The 26,595-nt window shown below is 41.9% G+C and overlaps 3 protein-coding genes across 4 annotated transcripts in view; 1 reads left to right on the top strand and 2 right to left on the bottom strand.

Moving 5' to 3' along the window:
- The window catches only part of MSH3 (mutS homolog 3), a 114,084-nt gene extending 113,593 nt beyond the window's left edge, over nt 1–491 (bottom strand). Inside the window, exon 1 of the mRNA XM_062017553.1 lies at nt 294–491. Within this exon, the coding sequence (XP_061873537.1) occupies nt 294–404 (111 nt within the window). The 5' untranslated portion in view covers nt 405–491. The remainder of the gene's footprint in view (nt 1–293) is intronic.
- The window catches only part of FAM151B (family with sequence similarity 151 member B), a 64,109-nt gene that overhangs the window by 1,494 nt on the left and 36,020 nt on the right, over nt 1–26,595 (bottom strand). The gene's annotated exons all lie outside the window — the stretch shown is intronic.
- On the top strand, nt 415–20,810 carry DHFR (dihydrofolate reductase). 2 transcript variants are annotated; one of them, XM_062017551.1, is made up of 6 exons: nt 415–774; nt 1,206–1,255; nt 5,178–5,283; nt 6,160–6,286; nt 18,896–19,011; nt 20,632–20,810. In XM_062017551.1, exons 1-6 carry the CDS (start codon nt 467–469, stop codon nt 20,717–20,719), a joined length of 795 nt encoding a protein of 264 aa, XP_061873535.1. In that variant the 5' UTR covers nt 415–466; the 3' UTR covers nt 20,720–20,810. The 2 variants fall into 2 exon arrangements, with proteins under 2 accessions (XP_061873535.1, XP_061873536.1); XM_062017552.1 differs by lacking the exon at nt 415–774 and adding an exon at nt 811–1,071.

The following is a 26,595-nucleotide window of genomic DNA, read 5'->3' on the forward strand; positions in this document are numbered from 1 at the left end:
TTTCCTGAACGACTAGGCATTGCTGCCCTGCCTTACATAAAGCGTTGCTGGTACAGCAAGCATCGGTAGCTGGAAGGCCCTGGCTATCGGCACGGAGGCCGTAAGGCAACCCTCCCTGCAGCGGGGCCGTGTCCAGCTCCGTCCATCCCTTCTGACATGACCCTACGACGTGGCGTAAACCAGACGCGCCCGAAGGTCCTCCGCCCCACCATACGGGTTCCCGCAGGGCCTCCGCGGCCCGGCCCGCGCTCTTCAGATGCCCTAAGCCCCAGCCTCCGCCGCCCCCGGCGCACCGTCTGCCGGGCGGCACTCTGCTGTCCGCCGCTCCCCGCCGCTTCGAAGAACCTGCTCAGCACCAACTGCTGCCCCCCGCCCCCGCGTTCCTGCCGCCGCCCCCGCGGCATAGCAATGGCAGACCCCGGGCCGACGCCGAGGCCGCGGCCACCGGCACCACTTTCCCCGCCGGATGCGACGGTGGGCACGGGGCGGGGCCGCGAGGGAAATGGCTCCGCCCACAGCTGCGCTCCGTACCCGCTGCTGGCGGGTCGGCGGTAGCCTTCCTGCCGCCCCGCTCCGCCCCGCCCCGGCCCGTCCCGGCCCGGCCCGTCCCATTCCGTTCTGTTCTATTCCGCCGTTGCGCGCTCGCTCGCTCCGAGGTCCGGTGAGGCAGGAGGCGGCGGCGGGCGTCATGGTGCGCGCGCTCAACTCCATCGTGGCGGTGTGCCAGAACATGGGCATCGGGAAGGACGGCAGCCTGCCCTGGCCGCCGCTGAGGTAACCGCGGAGCTGACGGTCTTTTTTCCCGCCGGGGCGGTGGCATCGCTGGCCGACAACTCCCAGCGTGCAGTGCGGCGTGCTCCCTGCCGGCAGCGATGTGGGGCCGCGCGGTGCGCGCTGGGAGTTGTAGTCAGGGAGGGCGATGCTCGACGGCGGGAACAGTCCCGCAGTGCTGGAGGGCAATTGCGGCCGGGCCCCGCAGCCTTGCCAAGGAGCCCCGAGCGACTTGGGGAAGCGCGTCGGCAGGCTTTCGGACGTGGGGTATCATTCGTGCAAGCAGAGCTGGGGCCAAAGGTATGGCAGCGGGCCGGGCGCCGTCCACCCTCAACTCGGGTGATGGCGGCGCTGGGTTATGGTGGGGTTTTTTTTAAGTGGAGAAACGTACATTATTCCTAAACTATGTTGTAATGCTCATATTTTCTTGACAGGAATGAGTACAAGTACTTTCAGAGAATGACCAGCACATCCCATGTGGAAGGTAACATTCTACCCCTTGCTGAGGCGTGCGTCTATGTGCTAAAATTAGTTTGTGTGTTATCAGTCACCAAAAAGATTAGTAATTTTTACTTTTCCCTGACTTAAAAGTTTGGTGTCTGCAGACAGCCAGCCCTTCCTCACTTCACAACCTCACATGTATTTTACCTCTTTGTAAATACATAATCTGCTTATTGTTTTGGTTAGATAAAGAAACTGGAGATGAAACAGATGTCTCAGAGCTGCAGATGATTTGTAAATACACCTACAACTCCAACCTGAACAAGTTTTTATATGCTGGTTAATTACCAGAGGTTTTTTTCCAGGCTACATTAGCTTATCTAACTTGTTTACTGTAGCTCAGCCTTGGCCATTTGTTCCACCCCTTTAACCCTTGTCACAGTAATTTGCCTTGATATTCTGAGTGCTGAGCCTTCCCAATACGTCAGAAAACCCTGCTGACCATTCTGGTCATATATAGCAACAGTACCTCAAATGTGTGTGGTATATTGGTGCACAGTAATATGAAGTACTGGTAATATGCAGCAATAATGTCCAGGCCCAGCAAGACCTTTAGAGCAAGTAGCATTATAAACTGTATTGATCTGGTGAAAGGACACCAGTTACTGTGAGGTGAAAAAAATGTGAAAATCAGCGTAAGCAAACAGAGATAGGAATGCAGAAGATAAAAACAGGCACTTTTTCTGACTTGGTACATATCACTGCCAGAAGAGACAAACCTTGCAGTACCATCTGCATTCCCCTTTCACAGTGGCTTTAGTGCTGGTTTAATATTTGATAAGCTGGTTTAATTCTCTAATGAGACCACTGGGTGTCTGTGGGGACTGCCAGTACAAGTTGCACAGTAGGAGTGGAAGGAGGTACTGGGAAAGGAGGAACAGGACCTCCCTGATACATGCAACCAGCTCACTCCATTTTCCAGAATCAGAGCCTTAAGAAACAAGAGGTTTATCCTTGCATTTCTGCTGGTTCTTTAGTTCATAACACAATCACTCTCTTTCTGTATTGTTTTGGTTCTTTTTCCTACACTCCTGTTAAAACTGCAGTCCAGCACTCCTGTTAAAACTGCTGTCCAACAAAGCTCACTTGTTTGCTAAAAATCCTGGGCAGCCTAACATGTGCCCTTGTTTTGATTAAGTGACCTATCCCATATTCCTTGGAGGTCTTCAAGACCCGCCTGGACATGTTCCTATGCGGCCTTATCTAGGTGAACCTGCTTCTGCAGGGGGGTTGGACTAGATGATCTCTAAACCAACCCCTACCATTCTATGATTCTATGATATTCTGTTTTGAAGGTCTCTTCCATATTCCACAAGGAATGTCTAACTTCATTTTACAACAGTCTCAAGTGAAAGATTTAATTAATATTTTGGAGACCTCATTCATCCTGTTGCAATCTTAGGTACAAAACAGACAAAACACAATTGTGAGAATATTTAATGTCTGCAAGTTGCATCGTACTTGTCACAAATAACCTGTAATAAAATAAAATAAAAATGTTTTAAATACAATTAAAAAGAAAAAAAAAATACTCTGTACTGCCTGCAAATCTCTTGATAAGCTGTGACCTTAGATGCTAGGCAGTTAAGTTGCATCGTAACCAGATCTGTTAATGGATTATGCTGCTATAAATCTTCACAGCAGGGATATCACCATTGGCAGAAAAAAGTGAGTGTCTCACTGTTTTTTTCAAAGTGGGAAGAACACAATCAGTAGCATCACCTGATCTTGTTTTTAGTGCGTTAAAATGATTAGCTGCTGGTCCAGACAAATCTGTTCTGACCCCATAGGTGGCCCAGTGTTAATTTTTTAATAAGAAAATACATATGTTTTTTAGAATTTGTGCATTACCTTCAGCATTGGTACTCACAGTTTATCTCTTGTAAGCTTGGTCTTGAAGCATATCTGCAGAACAGTAGACACTGCTACAATTGGACAATCCACAGCTGGAGCATTGGTTCTCTGCTGTGATTTCATGGATCCAGCCTCTCTCAGATCAAGAGGCCTGGAGTATAGCTGTGAAGAACTACTGTTTTGTTTTCTCTAAAATCTCTCCTGCTGTGTAGCACTGCAAAAAGCTTCCTGTTACTTTTTGTGAGTCTGAAGTTCTGCATTTATTTTTCTGACAACTCAATGTGCTCATAAATTCTCAGGGTATATATAGACATAATCAGATTAGGAATGTGTGTATTTGGTCAGAAATGATACTTAAGAGTGAATTCTAGAATATTATTACACACTTCGTGCACCTCTGCTCCTGATTTAATGTGGCTGGTTCTCCTAGAAGTTATTTTACCTGGTCTTTTTTTTTTTTTCCCTTAAGTAACACTCTAAGCCGGCAATTTCTTCTGATCTCATAACTGGAATGATGGAGCATATGAACGCAAAGTTGAATCTTGTACACTGCTTGGACTTATAGAGAGAACAACGATTGTTTTTTTTCTACACTAAGCAACCTGTTTCAAAGCTATGAGGTGATCTCACAGACAGAGATTAGTTTGGCCCTGTAACTGTTGCAGAGGCAATGTCTGTGTAATGCATGTAATGGGCAGTGACATGCCTTCTTTATTTTCTTTTAGTTATAAGTTCATAGGTGTGCTGCTGTTGCATTAAAAGGACAAAGTAGTTCGGCAGAAAATAAACCCCCTTGTATTCCAGCTTATCCTCAGATGTCAGAGGGGCTGGGTGCAACTAGTTTTAAATTCTGAATGATGTCCAATTTAGTACTATCAGTCCAGTCACATTCACCTTCTGTGAACTGTCACAATTATAGATGCATTAACAGCACACTGCACACTCAGCTTGGTCATGTTCCATGGACTCACTTGGCCAGACTTAGAGGGTAGTAGCACCCAGCTATATGAATAGTGCAGTTTATTAAAGCAACAGGTTATACAGATTCTTCTGGATTGCCGATGATAGTGACTGTCTACAAAATAGCTTGAGCAAATGCATATATATATGAGTAATACTGAGCACAATGTTAGAAAAGAGAAAGAGGGAGACTCTATAGACATTTCTAAGTTTAAGGTTTGGATCTTACCCAGAGGCATCCCTGTGGGAGGGAAGAGAGGTTCAGCCTGTCAGATGGTCCCAGCAGTTGGAGTCGGTGATGGATTCTTTCCTGACTTGTTCATGATGGGATCTTCCCTAATGGTTCCTCTTTCTTAGGACAGTTTTATAATATTTTTTACCTTCAAGGTGGGGTTTGAGTGACTTTAGTCATAAATACCTTTATTAGGATTGGTGTAAAATTCTCTCACTTCACTTTTAAAGGTATAGGCTAAGAAAAATTCAAAGACCGTGCTGAGTGGGGGGTGGTTGCATCTTGGAGGCAGGTAGCCTTTGGGATAGAGGTGTGTTTTGGTATTATAATGAGCAAAGTTCACTCAGAGGGTGGCATTTCAAAACATGACAGACGGTTGACACAGAATGTCAGGCCTCTCTGGTTTTTCAGTCCCATAGTACCATGCAGTACCCTTCTCCTTTCAACATCCTACAGAACCTGGCTATAGAATCTCTACTCCGTCCCAGCCACTGTGCTGGTTGCCTGGGAACCAGGGATTCCTGCATGCCAGCTGCAGTCTTCTCTGGGACCCTTTCCTTAGAGTGTGAACAGTGCTATGTCTTTAATATAAGTTTAATTTCTAAATAATTTCCAGTAATCATTCCACAGCATGAAATGACTTTGGTGTCTACTGCCTGACAAGGCTTTGAGGCCACAGACATCATCTTTTGTGCATGTAGCTAGTTTGAGAGTTGAGGGCCTAAGCTTCTACTTCTGTTAACTGCTGAAATGGAATTTGGAAGGGAGAGGGAAAGTCCAGCAGCATCACAAAACAACTAAAGCAAATCTGGGACAGAGCAAAAATACCCTTTAAATTAGTGTTTTCTTTCTTACTCAGGTAAACAGAATGCACTGATAATGGGTAGAAAAACGTGGTTCTCCATTCCTGAGAAGAATCGTCCTTTAAAAGACAGAATTAATATAGTGCTCAGCACGGAGCTCAAGTATGTATGATCAATGGTAGACCTGTATAACAAACAAAAAGTCTGCACCAAAAAGTAGGTGTAGCAATACATAAAAAAGTAAAATTTTTTACAATCTGGTCAGGAAGTGTCTGTCTGCTGTTGACTGAGTTCTGAGTGATAATTTTAATTTCTAAATTTTTTTTTTAATTAATTCACAGTTGTCATTACTTTGCATAATAAATGCTAGTCCTAATATTTAGACACAGAAGCCATCTGACAATTGTTAGTAGTCTGATCCATGTTTTTAACTGTATTTCTCTAATTCCTGGTTAGACTGGGGACTCCTAATCCCCTTTTTAACTTTATTTTAATTAGCATTTAGTGAAAAAAACTATCCTTTTTCAGAGCTCTCAAGAATGCATCGCTCACAGTTCAAATGTTCTTAAACACAAAAGTCCACTTATGGTTTATTACATTGAAGGGTGTTGGTGGGTTTAGGGCTGAATGTGGGAGATGAGATTTTTTATGAGTTTTATCAAATGAAGTACTAATGTTCTAGAATTCAAGTAAAAAATTATCTTTAATTTTATATTAATGTTCTAGAATTGAAATAAAACTCTCTGTTTAATATTATAGAGATCTGGGTCTTTTTCATTTAAACTTTTTTTAAAAAAACATAATACAAAATTTCAGGTCTGTAATTTATATCACCTGTTTAGTTGCAGTTAAGAAACAGTCCTGCGGTCGGATGAGAATTCTAAAATACTTTAGCAGTAACAGGCATTTCAAAATAGTTAACTAACTTGAAACATTTACTTATTTCTGAATTAGCAGAACACATTGTATGTCTAGGTTGCATTGATGATGATGATGAACAGTCCTTTAATTATTTAGTAACAAAGCTTTTATTTCTAGGGAAACCCCAAAAGGAGCACATTACCTTTCCAAAAGTCTGGATGATGCTTTAGCTCTTTTGGATTCATCAGAGTTAAAAAGTAAAGTAGACATGGTTTGGATCGTCGGAGGCACTTCAGTTTACAAGGTACCTTTAGAGTACTCCTAAATTACTTCTTTTATGTCAGGGAAGGACAATGACTCAAGTTCCTAGTCCTTCCTCTTCAGAAAGTGCTTTTCCTTCATATGACCCAGCAACTTCTGGTGATTCCAGTAGAATCAATCTTGGGAGCATAAGATTTCAATCCGCAAGTTTTAAATACTTGGTTAGTCTGGATAAGAGGAGACTGCGGGGGGGGTCTCATTAATATTTACAAATATCTAAATGGTGGATGTCAGGAGGTTGGGGCATCCATTTTTTTTCTGTTGTATCTAGTGACAGGACAAGGGGTAATGGAAAGAAGCTGCAACACAAAAAGTTCCTTTTAAACATAAGGAAAAACTATTTCATTGTTCAGGTGATAGAGCCCTGGCACAGGCTGCCCAGGGAGGGTGTGGAGTCTCTTTCTCTGGAGGTTTTTAAAACCCTCCTGGACATGTTCCTGTATGACCAGATCTAGGTGGACCTGCTTCTGCAAGGGGGTTGAACTGGATTTTCTCTAAATGACCCTTCCATACCCTACCATTTTATGATTCTATGATGTTCATATAGAAGTAACTTTTCCTTGACTCTTAGCCATTAAAATGCCTGCTTCCAAGCAGTAAGTAGTAACATTCTGGAGACAGAATCTATTCAGAGTGGGGATAACAGACCAATCTGAGCAAAGAGACAGGATTTGGCTTCTGGCTGTAGTTCTGCAGAATGCATACTATAAGGAGAAACATTTACGCCTTCTTTGTGATTGCCCTGCTCACCCAGTACTGCTAAGAGTGGTTATTTTTGCTGATTCTCCCAGGAGTGTCAGTGTTGTAGGCTTCAAATTTAACTGTTTTTTCCAGTATCTGGCTGATACTTGAAAGAAAACGATACCATTTTTATACTACTTGAATTATAAATAGGCAGTTTTGATCAAGAGTATTTTGCAATGTATTACTTGTGCTGATCAGAATAAGGGAACATGACTTAACATTTCAACTCTTTTCTCTATTTCAACCATCTACTTGGGATGTTTCAACAGAGGTTTTAATTCATTAGGGCAGAATCTGACAGGTTTGTAGAGATTCCCACATTCACACTTACTTTGTGGTCTTAATTAAAAGGTTTAGATGAAAACCATACACATCTACCAAAACTGCGGGTAATATTTTTAGTTCCTGTATTAAAGATTCTCAAAGGATTACAGGAATATTTCCTTTATACTATGTAGAAATAGATGGGAAGTAAAGTAGCAATTTATGTTACGTGAATAATTTTATTCAGTAATTGCTTTCAAAGCATTATTTAAATGTATGGTCAGTGATCGTTTTGTATGGCTCAGGGGTTTAGAACTGATTGTGTTTTGTTAGTAAAAGCATGTGGTGGAGAAAGTGTCTAACTTCTTCAGCAAATAAGCACAACAGGAGTGGTTTGAAAGAGGTAGTGCTCAGGATGTGACATTTTGACTTCTGGCACTTCGACGAGTTTAATCTAAAGTTCAACTCTTTCAAGCCAGATACAGCTTTCTGAGGACAGACCTTGGTGAGTAGAGCAAGCTGGTCTTGAAAGCATTGTACTTCCCTTTTCATCTGCCTCCTCAGACAAGGGTTCCAACCCTTTTGTATTCCTGGTCTTGCACCTGGCTCCTGCTGCTCACTTCCAAGTAACATGACTGCGCCTGCTGACTAAATCCTCTTCTGTATCTGAGTGTGGCCACAGAGCAGAGATGTGTTTTGCACCAGGAGGACCTAGTCCATTGTGATCCAGTAAGAAGAGCATCTAAACTCTGTATACCATTGTTTAAAATTCTGCTTATTAGAGCCAACAGTTTAAAGAAGCACTGGTTAAGTAACCTGATATCTTTGTAGATGCTGGGAACTCCAAGGTGTGTAGCATTGAACAAGCCTTCAAGCCATATGCAGCGTGGCGCAGAGACCCTGTGTAGAAAAGGCTACCCTCTTTTGGTCATTCAAACTATTACAGGACTTTCTGACAAGAAAACAAGTCTATTTGTCGTTTCTGCTACCAAACAGAAAAGATGTTCACATTGGAACTTGCTGCTCCTTTCAGTAAAGGCGAGGACAGGAGGTGATACAGTGGTCAGTACCAAGTGGGAGCTGCCTGCAAACTCCTGTGTTACAGCTTTCTCGCAGAACTTGTCCTGTGATGAAGTGCGCACAGCACAGTACAGGCCTGGGTCTATTCACGCTAATTATTATGTGGATCACTTAACTCCTTCATGTGTAGTGGTCTTTCAGTCAGGATCACTACTAAAGGGAACAGCAAGCTCACACATACACCCATAGCACTTAGTTCAGGTGTGCTGTTGTGGCAGCTTGTCATAGGCTATTGTGGATGCCTTGAGGGGTGAGTCAGAAGATGAGGATAATGGCATTTGACAATTGTGTAGGTTACTTTTGTACTGCGTTCAGCAGTATACTCTGGGAAACTCTTTTGGGCCTTGACCTCTGTGACACAATAACGGCAGTGCAGCTAGACATAGTAGGCATTTCAGTGGGGACAGGGAGAGCTGAGCACCAATGAGAGCAGAAAGGATTGAAAACAGCTAGCATAGCTCACTGAGAGTTGAAGAACCTCATGCAACTTCATCTTAAATTTCACTTCAAACCCATCACTAAATCAGGACTGTAGTCTTCTGATACAGCCACAAGGTAGAACTGTTGCCTCTGGGAAGGCTTTTAAACTTCTCACAGCACAGGTTTACAAGTTTCTTTGTATCTCAGTGTGACACCATACTGGATCTTTTGCACTATTCTGTATCTGCTGACTTCCAAAAGGAGATGGTCTTGGTATTGATTGTATGGAAGAGGAAGGAGGAGTATAACAGCCTAGCAGAGGCCAGTAGGTCACAGCAATTTTGAAACCATGATGCATCGTGAGAGGCACTCCATAATTTTGCGTGAGCACTTGATGTTCCGAGAGCCGTCTGCTGTCTCATGAGTGTTTGTGGCATGCTGGAAAACTTGTGGTGGTGACTCATTCATTGGTTCTGGACCTTGAGTCTCTGTTAGCTTTTAGAGCTTATCAGACAGGTTTTCTGGCTTGATTTCGTCCTCAAGAAATTTAGTTCATTCGTACCAAGATTGTTCCCTAGTACAACTAAAAATATGGTGGGTGAGGGCAATTTGAAGATTAATTTCTAAACTGCGTTTGTGTTCTATAGTGAGGCAAGTGATGTTCATGCTGGAATACACATGGGCAACACAGCACAACCAGTAAGGTCGACTCAAAGCCGCCTTTCAGTTGCTTTCTGCTTCCTTATATATCCTGCTTTGGCCCATGTGATCACACCAGGCTCAGTTGATTACTCTATCTTTTTCACATGCTGAGCACACAACACTTGTTCTTAATGATTGGAAGCAGCTTGCTAACATCAGTCCCAGCATCAACTCCCTTATTACACAATACCTTGTTTATTCAACCATCACCTTTCTTCAAACTAACGAAATATCTGGCTGGTCCAAATCATATCCTTTTTCGATTAAACGTGCACCCACAGTGTTTTAAGTTGAGACAGTAGTGTAGATGCACTGTGGAAGTATTGTCTCATAACTGAGCAGTTCAGGTCTTGTGTTTAACTGAAAAATGGCACTACCCTTAGTGAGTCTTGCTCAGTATAAATTATGTCAATCTCTTTCAACGGGATTTCAACTGATCAAAAACAACATTCAGATTTTAATAGGAGTAGGAACTGCAAGTCCAATATGTGCCCAAATATTAATCAGGAACTTAAAAAACAACCAAAACCAGGATATATTTATTTATGTGGATGAAATGGTCTTATGATGCCTTGTTGACAGAGTGTTTAATATAAATGTTGCTTTGTAAAAGTAACCAAGCACAGATACCTACCAGTGAACCTACCAGTGGGAAGCAAAAAACAAAACCAACCAAACAAATCCACAACAATTTAGCAACAAAACCTGAATAAAAAAATAAAATAATGGAAAAATTTATGACTCAAGTCCTCATAAGCAAGGCCTCTTTAGTAACACCAGGAGTGGCTATATGTCAAACAGGTTTTCACCTTGATGAAACAGTTTTTCCTGCAGCATCTCAAACATTTTAAATTGTCTCTTCTAATTTGTATGTTGCCTCTCAGCTTGTTCCTTTCCCAGTGCCTCAGAAGCAAACAATGACACTCAAGGTCACATTACTAAACAACAGAATTGTATTCATGTGTTAGATTTGGAGAGGAAATTTGTAATTTCATAGCAGAAAAAAAAGGTCTTTCATAACTTTTGTTGCTTTTGCTTTTTAGCTAAAACCTAGGCTGATCCTAACAGGAAAATAAATGCTGGTGATAAACAGCATGTAGAGAAATTCTTCAACAAAGGGGCTTGGGCTGGAAAATTACATTTCTAGTAATTTCCAAGGGAAAATTTTGTCTAATATTCATGCTCAGGTGTCTTCCAGTATCTTAGTATTTGACATAGTGTATTTGGTGATCTACCTACTTTCATTCTTCAAAATTAATGGAATATGAAGTTGCTCTTCATATTTAGTGCAGCAAGACTCTTGCAGATGATTAATTTGCCTTCCTAAATAGAGTTTCTTGACTAAGCATATAAGCTTCACTGGGTTCTGAATACTCAAAGTGGTTTGTGAATGCCATATTTGCTAAGCTTCAAATCTTTGCCGTACCGTAAGGATGACTTTAAGAGAGAAAAGTATTAATTATTTGAGTCACTAGTTTTTAGTATGGTTTTTATTAAGCCTGCCAAAACTTTACTAGCTGCTTCTAACATACTCAAATATACCTTTTAAAGGTTACATTTCAGTATGTCTGAGTTTCCCGTAAACTATAAAAGGTATAATAGTATTTTTTCTACCTTCCCTGCATATGCAAAGAGGTTTTGAGCTGCGTGCCTATTGGAATTTCTGTAAGATATGGGAATAAGAGCTAGCACATGCATTCCCATGGTTTTGAAGTGTTGCATTAAGTCTGAAATGTGACTGAGGACTGAGATCCATGCAGACAGCCCACTTCTCCACTCTCACATGCCCTGCCCTTGCAGAGCCCTTGTGTGCTGGCATGACTCAATCCTTCTAATGCTTTTGAAAGCTGATAATGTTACCTTGTGCAAAGTAATGACTGAGAGTCTTTCTTGTTGCACTAACCATACTTTCTCTAGCTCACCAAGCTCGTGTTAATGTTATTCTCTTGTGCATGTTTATGGTCCTGAACAGTCATTTCCAGGGAAATGACTTCCTGGCCTGTCTTCCTGGTGTATATGCAAATGTAACTCACTTCATTACTCATGTTGCAGAGCCTTTCTTTATAGGACAATATTTCCTTGTGTAGTTGTGTAGCTTCATGTGGTGGTCTGAGCAAAAAGAAGGAACTGGGAAGACAATATTGTTGTATTCCTATGGACTTCTAGGTGATTCTTGGGAAGGGTTTGAGATGGAAATTGCTCTCAGTGCAGTTCCTTGATATCTCTTTTATATAAAAGTAGCAGGGTCACAGCATTAACAGCTGGCAGCACCATACTCCCATACAGATTTATGGTTTGTAAAAATGTATCTCTGACTATTGTAGTCACACCTTTGGTGGACAATATTTCTTGCTCTTTCCTCTAATTTTATTTATACTAAGTGTAACAGAACGACAATATTAGCGATGGACTAATGGCTTAACTATTGAGTTTCTATTCTTTAATTTAGCGTGTTTATACTCCTACACATGTGAGAGGATCATACCCAGCCTTTCAAGTACATAAACCTAGAGGATTTTTAATTTGGAAAGAGATGTAATATTGCTGTGACTCCTAGACAAGCTTTTTTTTGTACTCATTCTTGAGAGTGAACATAATGATTTGACATTCCTCAGGGAAAAAAATAATGACTAAAAAAGGTTAATAGATGCGTCGGTTCAGACGTAAATCACACCACTGTTGAAAGGTTGTTGCTTTTTAACTTCTTTTTCAAAGGTGCTTGTAGGGAACATAAAGGAAAAGAGTTAAAAGACTCTTCTTTAAAACTGACACATGGGAAATTCTAGTGACCAAATTGTATCTGTTTCTGCAACATGATGAGGCTTATGGAAGGATCACTTCAGCTGGAAAATAGCTTTAAGATCATTGAGTCCGGCCTTTGTTCCAGCCCTATCAACCACTAGACCATTTCCCTAAGTACAACATCCACCCATCTCTTAAACACCTCCAGAGACAGTGACTCCACCAGCTCCCTGGGCAGCCTGTTCCAATGTCTGACAACTGTAAAGAAATTCCTCCTCATATGGAGCCTGAACCTCCCCTGATGTAACTTGAGGCCTTTTCTCCTCTTGTTCTATTGCTTGTTACTACAGAGAACAGACCAACCCCTGCCTCGCTACAATTTCCTTTCAGGTAGTTGTAGAGAGCAATAAGGTCTCCCATGAGCCTTCTTTTCTCAGCCCCAGATCACTCAGCCATTCCTCATATGAGGCATGTTCCAAATCCTTTACTAGCTTGGTAGCCCAGCTCTGGATCCTCTCCAGCATCTCAATGTCCTTCTTGCAGAGAGGGGCCCAAAACTGGACACAGTATTCAAGGTGCAGCCTCACCAAAGTTTGGTACAGGGGAATGATCACCTCCCTGCTCCTGCTGACAACACTGTTCCTGATCCAGGTCAGGATGCCATTGGCCTTCTTGGCCACCTGGCCACACTGCTGCCTCATGTTCAGCTGCTGTCAGCCAACACTCCCAGGTCCCTCTCTGCCTGGCAGCTTTACAGTCACTCCTTCCCAAGGTTGTAGCGCTGCTGGGGGTTGTTGTGGCCCAAGTGCAGGACCAGCGCTTGGCCTTATTGAAACTCAAAGCATTGGCCTTGGCCCCGTGATCCAAACTATCTAGATCTCTCTGTGAAGCTTCCCTACCCTCAAGCAGATCAACACTTCCACCCAGCTTGGTGTCATCTGCAAACTTACTAAGTGTGCACTCTATCCCTTCATCCAGATCATTAATAAAGATGTTAAACAGGAGTGGCCCCAGCCTTGAGCCCTGGGGGACCACTCGTGACCAACTGCCAACTGGATTTAACTCTGTTGACTACAACTCGTTTGACCCGACTATCTGACCAGTTTTTCACCCAGGATACCATATGCCCATCCAAGCCAAAACCAGCCAATATCCCCAGGAGAATGCTGGGAAATAGTGTCAAATGCCTTTCTACAGTCAAAGTAGACAGCATCCACAGCCTTTCCTTCATCCAATAAGCAGGTCACCCTGTCATAGGAGATGAGGTTTGTTAAACAGGACCTGCCATTCATAAACCTATGCTGACTGGGCCTGATCACCTGGTTGTCCTGCATGTGCTGCACAACAGAACTTAGGATGATCTGCTCCATCAGCTTTCTGGGCACTGAAGTAATTCCTGGGTCATCCTCCCATCCCTTCTTATACATGGGTGTTACATTGTCTGACTTAAAATCAGCTGGGACCTCCCCACTCAGCCAGGACTGCTGATAAATGATGGACAGGGGCTTGGCGAGCACCCCTGCCAGTTCCCTCAGCACTCTAGGATGTACCCCATCCAGCCCCATAGATTTGTGCTCATCAGAGTGGAGCAGCAGATCACTGACCATCTCCTCATGAGTTGTAGGGGAGACATTTTGCTCCTCGCCCCTGTCTCTTGGCTTGGGGGGCTGACTTTCCCCAGTGGAAATGCTCCTATTACTAAAGACTGAGGCAAAGAAGGCATTCAGCACTTCAGCCTTATCCTCATCTTTTATTACCTAATTTCCTTCTGGATCTAATAGGGGATGGAGGCTCCCCCTGGTCTTTCTTTTATTGCTAACATATTTATAGAAACTTTTCTTACTACCCTTTACCTCTAAAGCCAATTTGACTTCTAGCTGAGCTTCTGACCTTCTAATTATCTCCCCACATAACCAAACAACGTTCCTGTACTCATTGTGAGTGGTCTGCCCCTTCTTCCAGAGGCTATAAACTCACTTTTTTCCCCCTGATTTTAAGCCAAAGCTCCCTATTCAGACAGGCCAGTCTTCTTTGCCTCTGTTTCATATTATGGCACGTGGGGATGGTCTGTTCCTGGGCCTTTAAGATTTCCTTCTTAACAAGTGCCCAGCCTTCCTGGATTCCTATATCCTTCAAAACTGACTCCCACGGGATTCTATCAGGTAACCTCCTAAACAGGTTGAAGTGTGCCCTTCAGAAGTTCAAGGTTTTAGTTTTGCTGCCCCATCTGCCAGCATCTCTATGAATAGAGAACTTAATAATTTCATGGTCACTGTTCCCCAGACAGCCTCCAACTGCCATATCCTCCACAACATCTGTTTACAAATGAGGTGCTGCAGTGCACCCTCCCTGGTTCACTTACCAGCTATGTGAGGAAGTTATCCTCCACACATTCTAGGGACCTCCTGGTTTGTTCCCTCTCTGCTGTGTTTTATTTCCAGTCTCTGGCAGAAAACTGGTAGTAAGAGCCACCACAGTTTCTCTTCCCTCACTAGGCTCAGCCTTGTTGGCTTGGGGAAGGAAGAGCTCTTCCCTTCCTCATGAAGCTGAGCCCTGTAATTGTGGAAAGGAAGGACTTCTGAAGGTGTCAGTTCTCCTAGTTACCACAATAACTATCGTAATAGCTAGGGTTTAAGTTAAGCCCTTTTACCTAAGTAAGGTCTAAAATTTTTTGAGATCATCAGCTGTGAGGTTTTCCAGTGTCTAAAATATATCTTTTTAATAACTCTTGTGGCTTCAAAAGGCAGCTTGCCTATATGATCAAATGCATTTTAAGGGTTGAAAAGCAGAATGCAAGTAAACAGTTTATTTTTAAATGTTCTCTCTTACAGTGTTTTTTTTTGTTTGGGCAATGTTGTTGTTTAGAAAGACACTTGAAAAATGAGTGCCTCACATAGTTACATTGACTGTTTAACTTATTTTGTGTAATCCGTAGATTATAAAGCAGAAGCACCATGTGTGTGTCCTGAAAGCTACGGACCTTTAAATGACTAAAAATAATTGGTCCTTTCTACAGCAATTGGTTGCTATGCCCACTAGATTACAGTGTTTTGGTGATTAGATCTATAAAATATTAATTTTCCATGTAATACTTCTGAAACTACTTGTAAAACACAGCTATTCTTTGTTGCAGAGCTTTAACCTGTGTTGTACAAAGAGAAACTAATTCAAGGCAATGGTCCTGCATTTGCAGGCATAATCATTGTGTAGCTGTCAGTCCAGTGCGGCTGGAAATCAAGGTGAAAATGATCCTTAGGTCGTCTCCTTTTTGCTTTATGCTGAGGAGTCAGGCCTGCTGAAGATTTCTTGGAAGTGAGCAAAAAGACAAGAGCATGCTTGAATGTTTTCACAAGGTTATGAAGTAATGAGTAATAAAGCACTCTAGTTCACAAACAGGGTTAATGTACTTGAGATAACAGGAAGAACCCAGGCACCTCAGCTCTTCTGTCCTCCGTCTTGTGGAAAGTTCTCTCTGCTTGAGGAGTGATTCTGCTGTTTCTGAGAGATCAACAGCCACAGTTTTAATTGGCAGTGCTTCAACATGAACCAAAAATCAGCACTGATTTTCCCTGTTGCATCAGGCTGTAATATACCGAAAGGCTTGATAGCTGCTACACGAGGAGCTCATGTGGTGAGCAAATGCATGTTCAGCTCCCAAGGGAAAACTGTGCAAGCAGAAATACAGTCCAGGGATAACTAAATGGATTAGGAAGGACAAACACTATAAATTAGAATCGCACCAAGAATGGCTTTGAGACCCAGCATAGCAATGTAGTGACAGGAACATAATGACCATGAAGTGATAATGCATATTTTTCAGGTTTGCAAGAAGCATGAGCTCAGAGACATTTTGTTCTAAAAATCTCCTCCTCTTGCCCTGGTACAATTATTTCTAACAAGTCCTCTCTTACTGTCCATTTTTTCCATGTCATGCCTTTGCCTCAAATTCATAACATAGACTAAACCAAAGAAGGGAATGCTGATCTCCTGCTTGTTGGAAATGGTTTGTCTGTTGTGCCAGCTTCCCACAGTATTGCCTGATCACTAGAAATATATTTAGTTACTGCACACTCTATTTCAATATTCCAGATTACTTGCATCTGTACCTTCATATTATGTCTATGTTACATTAAAATAAAGACATAGCACTCTATTCCTTAACATGAATATGCATGATGTGTATTTCCGTGGTTAAATTCAGGGTATATGAATCGTCTATCAAATCAGCATTATACATCCTCTAAGTTGTTTTGTGTGCCAAAAAAGGCAGTTAAACTGATAGGGTGGACAGAACAGGGCAAGAATGAATTGAATGTCAGTGAGGAACAACCTTATTCCTCATGAAAATGCCAGAGCTGTGATGAAGATCCTGCCGCATTCATGGCAGTAGTTTGCAGAGGCAATGTCAGTCCTCTCTGAACAGCTTCTGCACAGAAAGATTTCATGTTTGATACAAAGTTTTCTTGCCTGGGGTTTTTTGAAGTTACTGTCAGGAAATATGTCAGGAAGCAAAGAGATGGGAGTTGGAATCCATGGGCAACAGCATGGCTGGCATGACAGGGACCTCACCAGCCAAGGCTCGTGGTGATGAGGCAGGTCAACTGGGATCAGGCCTCCTGAAGATAACCAGAGGCAGATGTTGCCCTGGAATGACAAGACAGGTCCATGGGGACTGGTCAAGGCCAGGTCAGGATGTTAGCCCAGGATGGAATTCAGTGATGTACTTAAATCCCAATACAAGTGAAAGTTACACTTAGCAGAGTGGATAATCCAAAATACAAAATCACCCATCAGTTTAAAAATATGTTTATCCTTGTGCATTGCTGTAATATGCTCGCTCTCACAGCACGGGGAATTAACAGCTGCTGAGAAGAAATATCTGTGTTGGAACCAGCTCAAGCCTGCGGCTCTTCTCCAAGTTCTTTTTGTTTGTTGTTTAGCATTCATGGGCCATGTACACATGCAGACCCCCAGAGCTGGTCTGGCTAACTCAGGAAGTATTTGCATTGTTTATGTTATTTTAATTAACCTGGGGACAAACCACTACACAGGTGGTTGGTTCACTCCCCTAATATAATCATCTGTCTTGAAGGGAGATTGCTAACTAGTCCTCTTCATGCTAAGTTCAACTTTCTTTGGCCAGTCACTCCATATTCTCTTCCCTGTCATGTTTTGGTAGCACAGTTCTAGCTGATGCTGAATTCCTATAGAGCTGGATTTGAAGTGGATACATTCTTCTACTACAAAGCAAAAGTGCTTGTTTACAGAATACAGTATGTTTTTATTTATGAAGCAGATTATTACTGTTCTGTCATTCTGCTGGTGAATGTTTCTCCTCTTACCTCCCACCCTTATTTAAAGAAAGAAAAACGCAGTATTTGTACACAAATTGAATGAACACCACTCAAATGCTGGTGTGATGAGACTTATCCCTTCCATTTTAAGATGTGCTCCAGTAACAGAGGAGCTTTTCCAGAAACTAACTTCTCAGCAGTGATACCAATTAATTTTATTGGTTTATATTTGCTATTGCTTGTTTCCTGTACTTGTCAAAGTAGTACCTAATGGCTTGCTGCATGGTGAATCACCTTTAACAAAGAGCATTGCTCATTGCCAATTTGAGGGAAAAGGAGAAACAGCTGTAAGCTTTTTAAAAATATCTTGTAACCAGGCACTGGCATAGCTTTTAATGGGTTATCATAATGTCGAGAAAGTCTGGATGAGTTTGACTTTTTGGTCTCATCTGGAGACAAAACATCTTTTCTTTTTATACTCCTGAGTTTCTGTGAATTTGTGAAGTGAAGGACTCACTTAACAGGTATCTTCATGGCTTTTTCATCTAAGGAGCTTGGAAACTAACTTTGTTGTTGTCATCGTCATTGTTGTTGTTATATAACTTCCAGTGCATGTTATCACTTTGCCATAATCCAGAGATCAGACTTTGAAGTTAGACTGGTAGATAATTATCACTGGAATTGCAAACTAGTACAGGCTAAAAAACCCTTAGCAGTGATACTAATTAAACATTGGAACAAATTACCTTGAAGTGTGGGCCTGTCTCACCACTTAAAACTTCCTGTTTTTCAAAGAGGTAAGAATCAGAACTTGCATGTTGAGACAAAGCTGTACTGCTTCTTTCTTCTCATAGGATCACTCCTAATTTTTTCTTCACTTTTGTCAGACTGCCCCAAGCTCTGAGAGACAGTGTTGCTGACATTTGACAGGTGGAACTGGAACAGGGAAAATTATCCCTTTAGAAAGTGCTCTTGGGCAGAGTCACAAGGAGATTTAGAGTTCTATTTTCACAGCTTTGCTTAAGTCTTGTAATATACAAAATAGTAACTGAGTTTCAGTTTCAGATAACTTATGTGGTGCACAATCTACAAGCAGAAAATATGCTAAGACTCATGGTTCTTTTTGAATGCTGTCGTGATGACGAGTGCAGTCAGAACAAGAATTTGGAGAGTTCTTTAAAACAGCTAGTGTTCTAAATAAGAACTTGTACTTGATGTTATCTTACAGACTTCAAATAGTGTTACAAAATAAGACTATTAACAATTTTAATAAACAGCACAGCTTCATACATGGTTGAGCTGTTTTACAGGGAAGTATTTCATTTCAATGGTTTCTGTTTTTAAAGGCAGCAATGGAGAAGCCAATTAATCATCGACTGTTTGTGACAAGAATTTTGCAGGAATTTGAAAGTGACACCTTCTTTCCAGAAATCAACTACCAAGACTACAAACTTCTCACAGAGTAAGTATCAAGATGTGTACTGGTCTTGTGTTCAGACAGAAGACTCTACAATCTGCTTTGGATGTGTAAGGGTCCTGTTAAAGCCGTGTTCTGTTTTGAGTTAGAGATGGTTTTCACTGTATTTTACCCCAGAGTTGTATTTTACTTGGCACCTGGAATTGCACCACATTCAGCACAGAGAAATTGTTGGAACTCTCTGTGTTCTTTGATCTTCCCATAGTCTTTAAAAGTAAAGAACTGCTTTCTTCAGTTTGCTTGAAAATAAACTTTCTCGTTTCTCAGTTTAGAATTACTCAAATATTTATTTACTAAGCTTTGTAACTCGCAGTATGTTATTAGTTTATGGTGCTTACGCTCTGAATGTCTTTGACAAATTGCCAAAGACAAACAGGTTTGAGCAGGGAGGGTTGAGCTGTTATAGATTTCTAAAGATATTCCTTTCTCTTCAGAAAGTTACTTCTTCCTAACAAACTTAGTAGGAACAAGTATTGAACTGTAAGTTTCTGCCATTCACGGTGGTTTCTTCTGTGTTATCCTTTCCATAATGCAGTTGTGCTTTTATGTCCCCTCCAAAAAGATGACCTCCAAAGGGCAGTAACAGGTAGCAAAAATTCAAACATCTGCCTCAAGAACAAGCAAGGAAAGGACTTCTTCCTCTTCTTGCTACTCTCATTTTCATTCCCAGCTGGTTATGGACTAGCAGTGGAAGAAATAGGAAGTTTGGGAAGCCAAGCTCTCTGCTTAGGGCACGGGACCATATTAGCACTGAAGTGAGTGGGGAATAGGAGGGAGAAGGACTTGGGAGAGACAAACAAGGGAAATGGGGAGGATAGAATTTTTTCAAGTCTTACAGTGTTCTGAACCATGCTCTGCCGTGTCATGAGTCCACTTCACTGTCTTGAGGCCTGACCCAGAGCTCCTACCTCTCTCTCACAGGTTTACATGGGGTTTGACCAGTGTATGGAAATCAGAGTTCGGCCTTAAAACTTGGATTTGTAAAAAAGCTGATAATTCCCTCACTAAAGCTGATAGAGTCAAACCTGGCAAATAAAATTTGTTGCTCCCTCAAAGTTAACATTCCTCAAACTCCTTATTCTGTCACAGAGAGATTAAGAGGTTTTTTGAAAGTATGTATTGTAAAAACCGTTACAGTAAATCTAGAATATAGAAGAACACCACTTTGCATGGAAGCAGTCAGTCAGCTACTTTAAGAAGCTATTGCTTTACCTTAACCTTTCTTCTGAAACATCTGAGGAAAAGCAAAGCCAGAGAAGCCCCAAAGTGTTCTGTATCTCTTCTGCCATTGCAGATTTTTTAAATAATGTGTTGGAAGCTTTAATAAAAATGTTGGGGTTTTTTGATTAAGCCAAAAAGGCTTTTTGCATCAGAGGATTTCTTGATTTAAAAAGGTGTGCACACAAGTTGCTGATAGGAATTGCTGATAGTAGTTAATAGGATTCCTAAAAAATTTGTACTTAATAGACCTGTTGTAGGGATGGTATTTTCATGTCCTTTTTCAAACAACTCTGATTTTCTAACTGATTGGATAAGTTACAGGTGCCTGATAATGACATTTTTATCTACTTACTGGATTTCGCTTTTTCTCTCTCCTCCCTCCAGATACCCCGGTGTCCCTGCTGATATCCAAGAAGAGAATGGCATCCAATACAAATTTGAAGTGTATGAGAAAGCTGTCTTGGCACAATAAATGTGGCTTTTTGTACTTTTATGTAGGGGCAGCCATTTTAAATCATCAAGTCTTATAGAGTACAAATACATATTAAATTACTGCCAGAAAATCCTGTTTGACAGTACAATACCTCAGCAGTGAATGGTGCTGAAAAGCACACCCCACACTGTGAGTGTAGACCCTGGAAACATGAGGGTGGCCTGCAGTGTGAGAGAGTGCTGGGTATTCTCTCAGGAATGCTGCAGCCACCGTTGCCTGAGACCTTATGAGATCTTCACAACCCACAGCAACATCCTTCACAGTTCCACAAGTAATGATGTGTGTTAGACTTTGTCAGAACCTTTCTACCTAAACGAAGGTTTTCAATATCTCCTGATTCAAAACGCCCAACACTGAGAGAGCCTCAGGGCTCCAGAGTTGCCTGGGATAGTGTGTACTTTTATAACAATCTTCAAAATGTGATGATGTAGAGGAAAAGGTAAGCAAGCCTAACGAGAGAAGTGGATTGTGGAGGAGTCAGGCAGCAGCTGGGGGATGCACTGATCCTTCACAGAAGCCCTCTTCTGTCATCTTAACCATCCTGGGTACCCAGCCCCCCTCACGCCTTTTGGCTGTGAAAACACTGACTTACAAATTAATCTGATAAAGAGGTTGTAATGTTTACATTAACCTCACACTTATTTAAAGGCTTGCTACTCCCAAGAAAAGTTACTATGTCAGTTTGACCATGGCCATGTTGCAGTAGAGGATCACAGACTACTTTATTGGCGAATCTGTCTTCGTATGTCCCTTCTAAATGTTACCAGCACAGACACAGAGTGTTAATTTGCTGGTGTGATTTTTAGTATTTTATGCAGCATACAACTACAGATTATGAGCAGATGGAGGAATCCTGTTTCCTTTTTCATTAAACATAGCTGATACAACAATGTTCTGCATTACTGTTCCCTAAAAGTAGTGAGCAAATCTGATGCTGCAGCAACAAGGGGTTCTAATGATATACCACACCAAGCGTTGTCCAAAGTTTATTATTGCCAGCATTATCACAACATAGAATCATAGAATCATTTCAGCTGGAAGATAGCTTTAAGATCATCAAGTCCAGCCTTAGTCCCAGCCCTATCAACCACTAGACCATTTCCCTAAGTACAACATGCACCCATCTCTTGAACACTTCCAGGGAGGGTGACTCCAGCACCAACCTGGGCAGCCCGTTCTAATGCCTGACAACCCTTTCAGTAAAGAAATTCCTCTTCATATCCAGCCTGAACCTCCCCTGGTGCAACTTGAGGCCTTTTCTTCTTGTTCCATTGCTTGTTACTACAGAGAACAGACCAACCTGTGCCTCGCTACAACTTCCTTTCAGGTAGTTGTAGAGAGCAATAAGGTCTCCCTGAGCCTTCTTTTCTCCAGGCTAAACAGCCCCAGATCCCTCAGCTGTTCCTCATATGAGACATGCTCCAAATCCTTTACTAGCTTGGTGGCTCACCTCTGTATCCCCTCCAGCACCTCAATGTCCTTCTTGCAGAGAGGGGCCCAAAACTGGACACAGTATTCAAGGTGCGGCCTCACCAAAGTTTGGTACAGGGGAATGATCACCTCCCTGCTCCTGCTGACAACACTGTTCCTGATCCAGGCCAGGATGCCACTGGCCTTCTTGGCCACCTGGCCACACTGCTGGCTCGTGTTCAGCTGCTGTCAACCAACACTCCCACGTCCTTCTCTGCCTGGCAGCTTTCCAGTCACTCCTTCCCAGGCTTGTAGCGCTGCTGGGGGTTGCTGTGGCCCAAGTGCAGGACCTGGCACTTGGCCTTGTTGCTGTTTTCTGACTGTAGGGAGTTTGTCTGATGGCAGACCTACCATACAGGGAAGGGACCTTGCTTCCCCTGCAACAAAGATCAATCTGAACAAAAGGGTGGAAAAAAAAATTAACTCTTGAAACTGCTGTTTCCCCAGAATGTTTTAGAAGCATCATCTCGTGAAACAGTACTGTGGGAAGGTCAGTGATAATGCTCGTCCTTTTGTCAAACTGAGGCCCAATTGTAATATCAGGAGGGTAGCACTGGCCATTGGCTTACACAGGGCAACTGAACAAAGGAGCATAACAATGGCCAGTTTTCTAGGAAGGCTGAACCTTGGTTTTGCTTACTTTTGAAAACCAAACCTCTTGATAAGAGAAAAAATTGCAGAATGGCAGCTCTGAACATCTCTGGCCATTAACAACGTGTAACTGATTAAAAAGATAATTTTTGCATGTCTGTTCTGGATTGGCTCTGTTTTCTCTGTGGTCCTTTGCATTCCTGAACACTTAAGTATTTTCCTGCATTGATCTTCTTGCTCCATGTGTCCTGATGGTACATCAGTTGATAAAGGTTAGACCAATGTTATATGTTTGTGTAATATAGTAAAAAGTTTCCAAAGTTTTAATTTAACAACACATGATGAAATCAAAGGAAAAAGACTGTTACCACGGGGATGTTACGTCTGAAAAGTGAAGTCAGGGTGACCCTGACAAAATAACCTCCCAAGAACATTTAGTGTGTACTGTATAGTATCAGAAAAGAGGTCACTGTTGAAAGCTCTGCACAGCAAGTTTGCAAAGTATCATGTTTACTACAACTTGCATTAAAAGTGGAAGCAAAGACTTCCTGTAATGTTGGATTGCACATCCATGCAAACTCGAGGGTAGAAGATCTCTGCCTAAGCATACATAACAAGGGGTGTGCTTCACTGAGGCCAAGGTGGTTTGTGGAAGCACAGGGGTTGCAAAGAGCTTTAACTTGGATGCCAACAAGCCTGCTGGCAATATAAGTTCCTCTGAATCTGTGCAGACTTAATCCTCTCCAGATTTAATATGCTCATTTGTCAAATTCTACAACAAATTATGATTCATGAAAACGAGAGCTTTTGAAATAATACAGCAGTCTTCTATTCAAAGCTTTCAGAAGGTATTAACAATGTGTTTTTTTCAGTGTGCTGCTGCCAAAAATTCCATTTTTTCTTTTCTTCAGAGCCCAGCACCTTTTGCATTGGAGCTTTTCACTGTGTCATACAGATTCCAATCAAGAGTTAGGAAAGTGCATTTGACTGCAGTGGAGTTGTGTCCCAGAGAGGTGTGTTCATGCCCATAGCAGACACACCAGCTGCAACAACGTTAGGTGCTCATTGTTTCAAGAAGGTAGATGGTAGAGTGTCAGCCTGTGTGTTTTTGGGAGATGCATACAAAGCCTGTTTGCTGACAGGTGTGTTGCTTCCAGAGGAGGGTTGCTTCACATGCATGTGTTAAGTCTGCATCCCTTTAGAGAGACCTCAAGACTTTTGAAAAACTGAGACATGGAAAATGGTTGCTCTCTTCTAAAATCTGACATTACCAGCTGGAAAAGGTAGGAAGGAATCCTTTCGCAAAAGCTGTGCTTTGCTGCGTGACAGGTTGGTTGTAAAAGCAGCAGATTGTGTTTGTTGTTCTAAACTGGACATTGCACCTCTTACCTCCCCATTTCTGTTTTCAAGGGAAGCAGGAATATTTTATATTATGGCTTGAAAAAAAAAGAAAATCCTTTGCTCCAAACACAACTTCCCCACATTTTGTTTACTCCTGAACCTCACTGATGTGGGATTCTGTGAAAAGCCATAGATTCTCATAATGTCTAGTACAGCAGGAAATGTCATGTTTTTCCCCAGTTGCATGCAGCTAAGTGCAATGAATAGCATCATGAGTGACAACATAATTACCAATGACCAAGAAAAGTATAGTACAGATATAATTTAATCCCCGTCATTCGTGCTTTCCCAGGAACAAAGTGTTCCAAACAGATTAAAAAATTAATTTTTAAGGATAATACTAGTTTTAACAAGATAGCTAAAAACAGAGAGCCCACATATGGGTTGAAAAACAAACCATTAATGCTTCTGTTGCTTTTCTATTACTCATTATCTCTGCTGACAGTGGACAGCAGTTCCCATTTGGCAATAGAAAGCTGATGCTTTCAGTAGCTCGCCAGCAAGGCTATGGCCATGGTGCATGCAAGGACAGAACTGGGAACATTCCAGCAACAAACCTCTGTCATGGAGGGCAATCCATGAAGAAGAAAGGTACACTCTAAATCATATGAGTTTCCTAATTTAGCAAACCATATTATTACTATATATATAGAACACTTGGGGGAAAACAGGAAGGGGGAAATGGCAGTGATTTGCTCATGCATATCCTTTAAGGAGAGCATCAGGAGGGCTTGACACAAGATATTAATTGGGACCAGACAGCCATGATGTCCTCATCCGACTACTTCTAATTTGCCAAATGCTTAAACCTAAAACCAAACTAATTCTGGATTAGTTTAAAAGCTAGGCTAACAGAAGAGGAAGGGCTGAGCAGGCAGCAGCTGATGGGGAGAAGCTGTGGGAAGGGCTGATTGTTAATCAGTGTAGAAAATGATGTGAACAGAGGTGACAAAGCTTTACTAAGTACAGAACTAAGAAGTACGTCCCTCATCATTTGGCTGTGCATTGGCTGCCTTCTTGCTCACCCAGGAGGGCTGTAAGAATGAAGCCTACCAAGCCAGGGCAGGCTGACCAAAAAAAATCACAACAATCTCCTGAAGAGGCAGGTGCCGGAAATGGAGAAAGAAAGGCGAGAAGAGGCAACTGATGTTTCTTACAAGGATTACACAATTTCATGTGTTAGGAAGTTTCTTCTTATGCTTTAAAACTGCTGAGGGTTTTAACACTTGTGAGATGCTGTGACAAAGAATTTCATTAGTAAAGGAATTGCAGAATTTGGATGTTGGTGTGACTGCCTTTGTCAGCTCCACAGAAACCCTCAGCTATAGTTCCTATCCTGAAGTGCCTGCATTACATCTGAAAACTAGAGTCCCACCCCAGAGCATACAGAATGATCTCCTTCTTCCCTTGGTGGACAGCATGCACTTCTGGAACTGTGTATGAGAAACCTGATGATTTTTTTTTCTCAGCCTTCAAATGTAAGGACTTGCTTTCTGCTGGCTCTGTGGTGGTCCTGGGTTATTCTGTGCTGTCTGCAGATTATTACCTCTCCTTTTCCATAACATCAAAGCAAAATCTGTACAAGAAAGCTTCTGTTAGATTAATTTACGTAGCTGGAAAAAGAATAGACAAGGTCTCAGGCACAGTCCTATTCTGGTTACATTCTCAAGACTTTTGTCAGGTTACTTGAACAAGTGCTTACTTGCCAAAACTCATCTGTTTATCCCATTAAACTGGGTAGCTTACTAAAGCAGATTATCTCACCATGTAAATCTTGGGGTTCCTATATCTTTTAACAGTCTTGGCTACACGGTTTATGTATCACCTCCTGTTCTCAAGCTATGGTCATAGAATCATAGAATGTCCTGTCAGTTCTATTCTTTATCTCTTCAGCTGTCCCATTGGACTGGAAATTTACAGGAATTCAGAGAACTGTTCTGATCAAGAAAAGTATGTATTTCAAATAGAGTGCTCTTAAGTGTGTGCTTATGTCTAAGTGGCAGTAGGTGTTTCTCCTGAAATCAGGACATCTGTTTGCCTGATTGAGGAAAGCTTTAGGTATGAAATGAAATATTTTGCTAAATGATGCCTGCTGTGGGAAAAAAAAAAAAAAAACAACAAAAAAAACAGGCATAAAAAAAGTAAATACAGAACTGGAGAGGACGGGAAATGGAGGGTACACCATTACTCATGGAAGCCTGAATCAATGCCTTTTCCTTCAGGAGTGCAGTTTAATGAGTTCCTAATGCTGAGCAGAAACTTTTTCAATAAATGATCTGTTATATAGAAGTCATTTTGGCTATAAATTGCATCATTGATTCAATCGAGAAGGACACTTGCACAAAACCAGAGTGTTTGCTTCTTAGTAACACGCTTTTCATGTTCATCCTTCC

This window comes from Colius striatus, chromosome Z (assembly GCF_028858725.1).
Source record: "Colius striatus isolate bColStr4 chromosome Z, bColStr4.1.hap1, whole genome shotgun sequence".
Taxonomy (NCBI): Eukaryota; Metazoa; Chordata; class Aves; order Coliiformes; family Coliidae; genus Colius; species Colius striatus.

Coding starts and splice junctions, on each gene's coding strand:
- DHFR (XM_062017551.1), top strand. CDS start 467: ATGCGACGGTGGGCACGGGGCGGGGCCGCGAGGGAAATGGCTCCGCCC. Junction 1,256..5,177: donor CAGCACATCCCATGTGGAAG/GTAACATTCTAC, acceptor TTTCTTACTCAG/GTAAACAGAATGCACTGATA. Junction 19,012..20,631: donor GACTACAAACTTCTCACAGA/GTAAGTATCAAG, acceptor TCCTCCCTCCAG/ATACCCCGGTGTCCCTGCTG.